Source organism: Galeopterus variegatus, unplaced genomic scaffold (genome assembly GCF_000696425.1).
Source record: "Galeopterus variegatus unplaced genomic scaffold, G_variegatus-3.0.2 Scaffold1445, whole genome shotgun sequence".
Taxonomy (NCBI): domain Eukaryota; kingdom Metazoa; phylum Chordata; class Mammalia; order Dermoptera; family Cynocephalidae; genus Galeopterus; species Galeopterus variegatus.
The window spans coordinates 162,193-173,130 of record NW_007727556.1 but is presented as its reverse complement, the minus strand read 5'-3'; the positions used below and the strand labels follow the sequence as shown (position 1 = coordinate 173,130).

The following is a 10,938-nucleotide window of genomic DNA, read 5'->3' as shown; positions in this document are numbered from 1 at the left end:
AAAAGATTCTAAACTTGATTGCGATAATGCTGCACAACCCTGTTGAATATACTGAAAACCACTGATTTGCACACTTAAGTTGGCAAATTGCATGGTATGTGAATTAGATCTTAATAAAGCTTTCTAAAGAAAAGAATATATTTGCAATCACAGGAGGCCTTTGTAGTCTTAGCAAGATGTTCACTTACTGGTCACAGGCTGGAGACCTGAACGTGGAGGAGCTTTGCTCAGCAGGTAGGATGTTCCCACGGCGAGTTTCCAGGACAACTTTGGTTTCTCCCATTGCTGGAATAGAGGACTAAGGGACCCCGACCCACTCCCATCCCATCGACACAGAAATCTCAACACCGAAGACAGAGCACAGGAGCCAAAGTGACCACTCCCACGTTTGTCTGACAATCGCTCTTCACACTTTTATTGTGTTTTCTTCACATGGCAGATACAGAACTGTCTTCCTCCGTGACACAAACCCACCCTCGAGGACCACCGCTGACCAGTCAGCACCACTCTTTACAAATCCATCCCCTCATTTTTGTCGTCAGAACAGTTTTCCTGACCATCTGGGAGTACTTGAAGGGTGACCAGCACATTTGCACATGCAAAAATGAGTACCCCCGAGGGCCTTACAGCATTTTCTGGAACCCGTCATTGGCTGAAGGTGACTTTCGAGGCTTCCGGTGTGTGAGCTTTCCTCGCTGCTGAAAGGGGAAAATGCTCAAGAACTGAGAGGCTGGGGTACAGTTCATGAGTGTTAACATTTATGGGACAAAACTGTACTGTTAGGATACGGAACAGCCACAATTTTTCATGCTTGTGAAAGTTAATTGTAAGAGCGGGCAAGAGGATTCCAGTTTATAAAAATTAAAAAACAACAGTTTTTAGCTTGGTGGGAAACAGGAAAACTGTGATGTTGGCCAATGATGAGCATTTTTCTGCCTATGTGAGGGTCTCGTGAGACCCTTCTCCTGGACCGTTATCAGACCCCATACTGCAGCCAGTCGACTGATTCATTAAATAACACAAGTTATAAAACTTTAAAAACGGGGCATTTACAGTCAAAGACATAAATACGTGCTTTTAAAAGTGTGTACATACATATTTACAGAGTTGCAAGATCAACCATAGTAGCCCTGAAAATTAAAAAATCCCTTTTTTTATTGTGTGATAACTCATCCTCTTCAGTGTTCCCTCCTGCCACTTTGGGTTTGATGCATCACTACTGAAAACGGAGCTGAGAAAACAGCACCAAAGTGGTCTCAGACATCCTTGTCTGGGGTCCGTCCCAAAGGCACAAAACCCAAGAACCTCCCTGAACTGGGTCCCAACTCCGAGCTCGGCTCACCCGTGTCTCTGAGACATGGACTGTGCACCAGACAGCAGGAGTCGGCCCTGTCATCCCCCGGCAGGCGATTTATGGCCTCCAGAAATCTATTTTCTTTCCCCTGTGCTTTTTAGTCCTCCCACTTTTTTCATTTCCCAATTTTTTTGTTTCCCTTTGCAGCTAATTTGAGAAGCTCAGACACTAGCGGTGTAGATGGTCCCACCATGAGGTGATGAAGGGCACCCCACACACCATCCCCACGTCTGCCGCTCCCGAGGGAGGGACCAGATCTATACATGGGGACAAGGTCTTTCTTCCGGATGTACCTTCTTTGGGGGTTCACTGCAAAGACTCAAGAGTAATGGACCGATGAGAATGTCAAATCTAGAAATGACTCAAGAGCCATCAGCTCAGGTTTCTCAGGCCAGGAAAGGGGTTTCCAAGTGCTGGGGCCAAGGGGGATGTTCAGGCTCGGCCCCAGCGTGTCTACATGCTATTGATTCCCAGAGATGTTGCAGGGAGAGGGAAGGCGGGGAGCGGGGGTGCTACTGAAGGGGAACTTGGCCTCCACCTGAAGGCCTTCCTCAGACAGGACCGAAGCTGATCCCCAGCCAGACCAAAGTCCCCACAATGGCAAAAGACAACTCAAGAAGCAGAAAGCAGGGTGAAGGAGCTCTTGAAGAATTGCATAGTAGGAGAGCCCTACCCCAACGGGAAGGCTGAGCTGCACACCACGGTCCCGGGGGCTGCTTCCAAGTATCATCCAAGGGGGGTGTGGAGTCGGCTGCCTTCCAGCCTCCCTGGGGTTCAGGACCCTTGTCTGAAGACCACATGCGCATCCCCACGTGCACACACACACACACACACACACACACACGCACACGTGCTCCCTTTCTCTCGCAGGCTTGCACAACTGGGGTAGGTCGGTACTCCCTGCAGGGCAGACTGCCGGTCCCTTTGGCTTCACTGATTCCAGGTCACTTCAGGTGCTGGGAGGAAAGAAAAATCAGAATGATCATGGTGACCACTTGTTCAGTGCCTACTGTGAGCTGTTCAAGCATGCTGCCACTGAATTCTTTTTCAATTAAACTATTTGTTGAGTATACCATGAAAACACGGAGAAGTGAAGTACCCACCGAAGGGTTAGCTAGTAAGTCTGGAGCCAGGATTCAATTCCAGAAACCCTACACTTAACCTATGTCAATTCCAGTCCCTAAAACTCAATGGAGCTGGAAAGGGCTGCTTGAGGTGGAGCAGGTGCCTTCCAGAGAGGGGTCCCCCTTCCCAGCAGATGCTGGCTTCTGCAGCAGGCTGGCCCGTCTGCCCGGCCCATGAGCCGGAGCAGGGGGAGTAGAGAGAGTGGAGATGGGGCCAGCTATGGAGCAGCCTGCGTCCTCTCAGCCTGGTGTGGCCAGCCCGTGTTGGTTTCCCGTGGGCCGCGTGGGATCCATACAAGAAGTCTTCCTGCCAGTCTCCCACCCAAGAGGGCAGCCCTCCAGCGAGGGGCCTCGGCAGCAAGGGCCGTGGCACAGAGTGACCGATCACTGGGGGCTGGAGCCGAGGGGAGGTGGAAAGAGGCTGTCCCAGAGGGGAGCTCTCACACCAGGGAGAAGGGCAGGGGCAGACTGTCCACCCACCCCGCTCCGCTCCCATAAGAGGGCCTGCATTGAGAAGCCTGGCCTCCTGTACAGGGGGCCCCGAGGCCAGCCGGTCCTAGACAAAGGAGCAGTGACAGCCAAGGAGGATCACGATAGTGGCCAGAAGAGTGAGAGGTGCTGGTCCCCTCCCTGGACCTCCCCCCTGAGCACCTGGGGCAGGAAAGAGATGGGGTGTGGGAGGCTGTGCAGGGGCAGGCTCACACCAGACGAGGCGGTGCGGTACTTTGTACACCTGACAGTGAACAGGACACTCCAGGCTCTGCCTGACACGTGGGAAAGGGAGGAGGAAGAGGAGCCAGAGGCAGTGGGGACTGGAGGAAAACCACCTCCTCCACAGGTTCAATCTGCCCAAGAAGCTGGTTACAGAACCTTTAACTGGGAAGAGCAGGGACCCAGCCGTGGGTCCTGCGTCCTTTGACAACACCATCCTCTTCTCAGAACCAAGCCCACGTGCGCATACACGTTTGCATGAAGGGGGCCCAGCCTATTTCAAGTCCGTCATCCATTGTGGGAGCCAGAAGAGCAGAGTTTTCATGCCAGATCTACCATTTGTCCCCTCTGTGCCTCAGTTTCCCTCTCTGTAAAATGAGGGTGTTGACCTGCTCCCTTCCTGTGCTAACGTGGAAATAAATGTCTGTTTTTTAAGCCACCCAGCCAGTGGTATTTTGTTATGGCAGCCCGAGCAGACTAAGGCAAACAGTATAACAAAGATATTTTAAGAAATTATTTTTAAAAACATGTAAGTAGCACGTGCTCTGAAAACACAAATTTAAAAAACAGAAAAAAGTTAAATAAGATTTTATGGAGCAATTTTCAGTCACTTCAAAATTAAACTGTTGAGTTTAGAACATTCATTCCTGGTGAGCCGACAGAAGTGTTAGTTACAGACGCAAATTAAGCGGGCTCTGTCCTCGGAGCACTTAGCTTGGGAAGCTGTACATGGCGGAAGACAAGGAAAAAGACGTCATCCACCCAGGATGGCACCCAGCCCCGGGGGACAGCCCGGATGAGTAAGGCTTGGCAAACGCTGCGTGCAAGCCGCTGGCGTCACTGCTGAGACTGCAGGGCCCACAGACGCGGCCCAGTCTGTTTAGAAACCCAGTCCTGCTGCACCTGGCTCAGCCTCAGAACACCTGCTCCAGGGTGCAAGCCGTGCCTTGCGTGCCCACCACCACAGGGAGGATCCCGGGACACAAACGGGACCCAGGTCAGGAACTGCTCATCCCGGCACTGCCTCCCATTTTCCAAAAGACTCGAGCCAACTCTTTCCTCTCAGGACCTCAATTTTTCTATCTGTAAAATGTGAGCAGGAGAGGGTTCATCTCCCGGGGCCTCCCAGTTCTGTGCTATCTTAGAGTCCATTTCAACTTCGCTCTGGGGGATTCCTAGCTCAGGGTCATGTCCTCTGTCAGGGAAGAGCAGGTTCCAAAGAGACGGGCTCAGTTCTGGGGAGGGTAGATTTTATTTCCATTGCCCTCCCCAAGCCCCAGAGGAATAAGGCCAAACCCAGACAGTCCAACTGCTCAAGGAAAGGAGAAGAGAGCGAGCTGTTGGGTGGGAGGACAGGCAGAGGGTAGGAAGGGCCTTTGCTTCCTGGTATAACACAAAAGACCCCAGAGTTGCAGAATTCAGCCCATGCTTGCCTTGAACAACTAAATTCTCATTCCAAGCGACTCTGACTAGTCCTCTATCCCCTGCCTTGCCTTAAGTAGACATCCCCCAAACTGAGGGTGTCCCAGAACTCCGGGGCCACCTGCTACTGCAGATTCCCAGGCCACACCCAGCAGGATGCTTGTTTTGTGAACATGGAGTGGGACCCTGGGGTCTGTATTTATAACTGGTGCCCCAGCTCTTCTGATGCAGGGCTTCCTCTCATCATGTGCTGGGATGCTAACCTTGGGGACAGCATGAATGCTGTTGTGCTTGTGTCACCGACAGGAAGGCCCGCGTCTGCTCATGGGTCACTGGCAAAACCCAGGCACTCCAAAAATGAAAAGTCTGGCTTCCAGGTTTTTACCATCAAAAAACCTAGAAAGAGACTATTTTGCTTCCACATAGATCTAAGTTTTATATTTTACAAACTAGTATTATTTTTACTTTCAAATACATTGTGGGAATAGGGACTCCATAATCTTTTCTGGGCTTAAAGCCTCTGAAGGTCTCAGTTGAGAACTGAGTATAATTGCTATTTATTATCGTTATTACAATAATGACGGCTAATACTTACCCAGTACTTACTGTGTGCCAGGCATTGTTCTAAGTGCTTTGCATGCATTTGACACTTGGAATTCTTACAATATCCTATGAAGGAGGCACTATGGTAGTCGCCATTTTACAGATATAGAAACTGAGGCTCAGAGAGATTAAGTAACTTGTTTAAAGTCCTGCAGCCAGTGAGTGGCAGAGCTGAGGTTTGAACCCAGGTGGTTCAGAGTCTGCACTGTCAGCCACCAAGCACCCTCCTTTAGGAAGGCCCATGCCTGGCACACAGGCAATGCTCGGCAAGGCATCATGCCCACCCTTTTCTCTTCTTCCCACCCCACTCAAGACCCTAGCCCCAGGTTCCAAGAGCCACCCAAACAGTGCCAGAAGATGCTCCATCCTGCCTCGTACCTGTCAGGGAGCAGGTGAAGAGTCTACTCTTTGAAGAAGGGTCCCTGGAAGTGGGCTGCAGCCGGAGCCTTGACCTTCCTACACTGCCTGGTGACATACGCGGCCGTTGATGAAGGACATCGGGATGCCAGGCGGAGGCTGTAGCTGTGCGGGAAGAGAAATAACACACATCATCACCGGGAGCCTGGCCCATTGCCCTGGACACCACAGTGTAGGGGGTGCAGATTCCTCAGTGCTGGTCACCACCTCCCATCCTGAGCAGGATCACACTTCCTGGACACCTGAGGCCAGGTACCTGACTTCAACCAATGGCACGCAAGCTTTAACCATCGATGTGCCCTTTGCAAAGCTCGTTCCACCACATTCTCTCCCCTTGGGGCGATCACAGGAGTACAGGCGAGAGGAATGATCCATCAGTCTGGCTCTGAGACACCACGATAGGCAGAGCTGTCCTGGTGCCCCCAGTGGACATGCAGGTGAGCCGGAATGAACTCTTCTTGAGAAAGACAACCGCTCTACCCTTCTCAGAGTCTGTTTTCTGTTTTCTTTCCCCCACCACCCCACCCTGCCTCCCTGTTCTCCCCTCCCACCAGGCCCCAACACTCATACGACAGGAAACAGCTAGGAGGCCACTGTTACCTACATATGCACCTGTGTGGGGGCAGGGGAGAGGGTGAGCAGGTCCCCTCCACGCTATTAAGCCCCCCTACTAGACATCTATCCTCATGTGTGCCAAGCACTTCCGCATCAGGTATCTCAGAGAGGGTGGTTTCCCAACAGACAGGTGAACCCAGGATCCTTTGACATGATTTGTCTATTACAGCCCATTAAGTGGGATTTGTTTTGTCAGAACCCAGACAATTATTCCTCCTCTTCCTTCACCCAGGTAACTCACACTCATCTTTCAGGACCCAGCTGGGATACCACCTCCTCCAGGAAGCCCTCCTTCTTTAACCCCCCAGTGGAGTCCCGCTGGCTCCCTCTGCTCCTGTGCTTCCCCACCCCAGCGCCTACTGCAACGAACCAAAATCACAGGAGGAGGGGTCCGCCTGCCTCATGAGCTCTAAGATCCCAGGTCAGGGCCTTTGTCTTGTTCGTCACCACATCCCCAGCTTAACACAACAAATATCAGTATTTGCTGATTTAAAAATGACACATACCACACTTACTGCATGCCCAGAACTCTGCTAAGTATTTTATACATACGAAGTATCTTACTCTTCACACGCCTATCGAGGTGGACACAGTACTATTATTATCCCTAACTTACAGATGGGGAAACAGAGGCACAGAGAGCCTATGTATCTTGTCCCAGGCCACAAGTATCCAGGTAGAAGAATGGAAGGTGAGCAGGCCTCCGGACAAAGAGGCCAGTTGGGAGAGGTGGCAGGTGCAGCAGGCAGGGGACCAGGAAGGGCGAACATTTCTGGGAACCTCACCTGCAGCAGGGGCCTGCCCGGAGCCAGCTCTGCCCGAGGGGGCAAGAAACAGGAATGGGGTCAGTCTCAAAACTGGCAAATGGCAGGGTTTAGGTCAGTGGTTCTCAACCAGGGCACACATTTGGCAATGTCTGAAGACATTTTTGGTTGTCACAACTGAGAGGAGGGGTGTTGCTGCTGGCATCTGGTGGGTGGGACCAGGGAGGCTGCTAAACATCCTATAGTAGACAGGATAGGCCCCCACAATGAGTTATAGAGCCCAAAATGCTAATAGTGCCAAAGTTGACAAGGTAGCCCTCAATAAATATCTATTAAAATGCATGAAAGTATCAGCAGACAAACGAAGAGGGCGCCAGAGACAAGCCTTAGACAGGACAAAGAGACCTGCTGTTCTCTGCACGAGGGAGACTCCCCCCAGGGTCTGGCTCTCAGTCAGAGTCAAGGTGCCCCTGCTGGAATCCCCCCCACACTGTGCATTCAAGCTCATTCCACAGGCCTGAGCAAGAATCAAGGCAGGGAACTGAGGCCACCACCAAGGCGTGTAGGGATTATAAGGCCCACAAGGAGGCCTGTGGGGGGCTCTCTCTGTGGCTCATGGCCACCCCTAGGCTGGCTGGTACCCCACAGAGAGCACGGCCCTCAAGCCAGGAGACCCAGCCTGGGAGGAGACAGTTGCTGGGAGGCTGCTGGAGATGTGGGCCACTTGGACTCCTTTGTCTTGCTGGGGGATAAGGAACAGCCCTGGCACTTAGTAGGTCCCCCATGATGCCCCCTCGCTGGGGAAACATCTACAGCAGATTGTAGCACGGTCAGCAGAAGCTTTGGAGACAGACAAGCTCTACAGCATCAATTTCCAGCTTCTCCCTCTCCTGTTGCTACCCTTGTGCATCTATTAAATATTCAGGAAACAGAGCAATCAAGCAAAAGCAACACTCCTGCCCTCCTAGTCCAACCTTGCTCCTTCAGCATCTGTTCCACCCCCACTCCTGCGGCCCCAGCAACCATAGCCACTCCCACTAGGGGGCATGCTTTCGCCCCGACACAGGGTGTCCGCCTGGGTGGAGCACTTACGGACCGGGCAAAGCCCCCACAGGCTGCCCCTCTCGCCCCCCGTTGACACACTGCCTGGCCTAAGGGGGGACAATGCCATCTGACACCCACATGGCCCTGGTGACTTCCCAAGTGCTTTCTCGGCTTTCTCTCTGGACCCTTCCAGCAGCCCCGGGGGTGGAAAGAACAAGTGCTTCTATTCCTATTTCACAGATGAGGAAACCGAGGCTCAGACACATGTGGAGACTTTCCCCAGGAATCAGAGCCCAGACCTTTCAGCTCCATGGGCCACAGTTTTGTGGGGGGCATCAGGCTACCACATCAGCGTTTCCCACTGGGCCTGGGGCAGGAAGTCCAGCAGGGCAGTCTCCTTCCTGGTCACGAAGTCCTTCGCCAGTCAGAGAACTCTGGAGAGCCAGGGGCTGCCTGGACCTGAGATGTTAAGTGTCGAGGAACAGCGTCTCTGGAACTAGGCATGTCTCTAGTCCTTCAGCACAGCAGCAGTTGACGCGCATAACCTCATGATTCCCCCTCACTGGCTGTGAGACCTCAGAAAGTCACAGACCTCTCTAAGCCCCAGTTTCACTGTCTACAAATTGAGGATACCAATTTCATAGGGTTATGGTGACAAATTCAGAGAAAGCTCTCAGCACAGTACTCATTGTCTGTATGACCCGGGGTCAGTTGCTCCCTGCCCCTGGCCTCTGAGCCTCAGTTTCCTCCTCTGTGAAATGAAGACCAGCACTGCCAGCCTGCTGCTCAGAGCAGGGCTGGGAGGTGCTCTGGACCAGGATGGGAGGGTGCTTCACCTTCTGGGAAGAATTCAGCACAGTGGGGTGTTCTCAGTGGAGGGGATGGCAGGGAATGTGGGAGCAGGGCGAGCCAGGGTCCTGAGGGTCCTCAGAGGCTGAACGTCGAGCGGAGCTTCTGGGCTCCAGTGTGTTGGCCAGACTGTGCAGGGCTCCAGAACCATACATCCTACTGGGCACCTCCACTTGGAGGCCTAATGGGCATCTCAACTTTATCACAGCCAAAGTGGGACGTTGTATGGCCCCGACTTGCTCCCACCAGTACCAAGACCCTCCCCCTTGCTCATCAGGCTCCAGCCACACCGGACTCTTCTAGCCCCTTCTCAGTAAATGGCATCACCAAATGTGTAGTTGTTATAACCAAAGCCTAACAGCCCTTTTCTTCCTCTTGTATTCATTCTGCTGCTTCCACCTGGTCATGGACTTGAAAACTGTCCAGCTACAGGGGTGTGAGCTGTGTGTACAGTAAAGCAGCATGGATGGAGTGTGGGCCCTCTGAGGCCTCCCTGTGCCTCACCCCCAAGTGCATCGGTCCCTGAGTCCCTTGATTGTACCTCCAAATCCATGCACCTCTCTCCATTCCACTGCCACCCCCAGCCCACCCCATGGCACCTGAGTCTTGCATGGGGACTGTGGCAGCAGCCACTTCACTGGCTCCCCCACTTCCACACTTGCCCCCCAATCCATTCCCCAACAAGCAACAAGAATGGACATGACAATGACTGGACCACACCACTGCCCAGCGCAAAGCTGGCTGCAGCTTCCACTGCAGTCAAAGCCAAGGGTGCCCGCTCACTGTCCTCTGCTTGCTCTTGCCTGCTCTCCCTCGGGGACCCTTGTCTGCGGCTCAGCCAGGCCTCGCTCTTCCCACCTCGGAGCCTCCAGCCTGGCTGTTCCCTGACCCACCCTCCTCTTTCCAAGGCTCTCTTTCTCATCTTTTAAGCCTCAGTTTAAGGGCCCCCTCCTCAAGGAGGCCTGCTCCCCGGTCCCTCACTTAGCGACCACCCTGACCTCCGTTCCTCTCCAGCACGGCACCCTCTGTGTTTTTCTGTTTTTCTTTCTGTACTTTTCACTCGCAGCAATGACCTTGTCTGTTGAGTTGTTTATTTCTTCAGTGTCAGTCTTCGCCACCAAAAAAGAATCCCGTTGAGGACCAAGTCTTGCCCACAGCTGAATCCCCAGTGCTAGCACAGAGCCTGGCATGGGAACTGCTGGTTGGGTGGATGGAGGCATGAATGGTGCATGACCTGGGAGCAGACAGACAAGATTCGGCACAGCCACCCTGGCGGGGGTGGGGAAGGGAGTAGTTAAATGAATGATGAATGAAGACAGGAGGAGAAGTCTAAAATGGACAAGCAAGATGCCCCTTACTGGGTGTCCCTGGGTGCCTCTGGTTTGCCACTGGAGGGAAACATCACAGGACCTCAGGCCCCCCACCAAGTACAGCAGAACCCAGAGTATTGGGACAAGGACACCACACTGAGCTCCCAGCACTGCCCCATCTGCCAGTGGGGGCCCGCTCAACTATCACAGGCTTTGCTGGTTATGGTGAAGGCATAGTCACTGCACAAGTGATTTTTAACAAGCCATGCCCCTTATCCAGAAGCCCCTTCACCATAACCATCCAGAGAAAAGCTAAGAGCTTTGGAGGAAGCCTGAGTCGCCCGTGACAGATGCCGCTGATTCTGTAAACTCTTACAGAGGCTCGCGGCATGCGGGCACTATGCCTGTGCTCCGGCCTGCAGCCTGTCCTTAAGGAGCACAAAACCACATGAAACTCAAGCTTTCTGGCACCATGCTCAGCATGCATGGATCTTACTTTATGCACAGTTCAAACGAACGTGGTCGGATGGTTTCCAAATTCACAGCCAATTATAAACAGCAAAATGGATAGAAGAGGAAGAAAACGGCCGTTAGACTGAAGCAAATGTAGAGTTTGTATCAGTGACATTAGACGTGTCCCTAGAAAGGGGAAAGGAGGGCAATTTCAAGGGAAAGGAAACGCTCTGCACAGGCCACGTAAGCACCATGCTCTGCCCCCGATTCCA

General features: G+C 52.8%; 1 protein-coding gene across 1 annotated transcript in view; it reads right to left on the bottom strand.

The window, feature by feature from the left end:
* Nucleotides 1-387: 387 nt before the first annotated feature.
* Nucleotides 388-10,938, bottom strand: part of PRDM2 (PR domain containing 2, with ZNF domain) — a 44,349-nt gene continuing 33,798 nt past the window's right edge. The window contains exons 2-3 of the mRNA XM_008577063.1: nt 5,593-5,736; nt 388-2,310 (exon numbers count right to left, since the gene is read on the bottom strand). Coding sequence (XP_008575285.1) covers nt 5,616-5,736 — 121 coding nt within the window. The 3' untranslated portion in view covers nt 388-2,310; nt 5,593-5,615. The remainder of the gene's footprint in view (nt 2,311-5,592; nt 5,737-10,938) is intronic.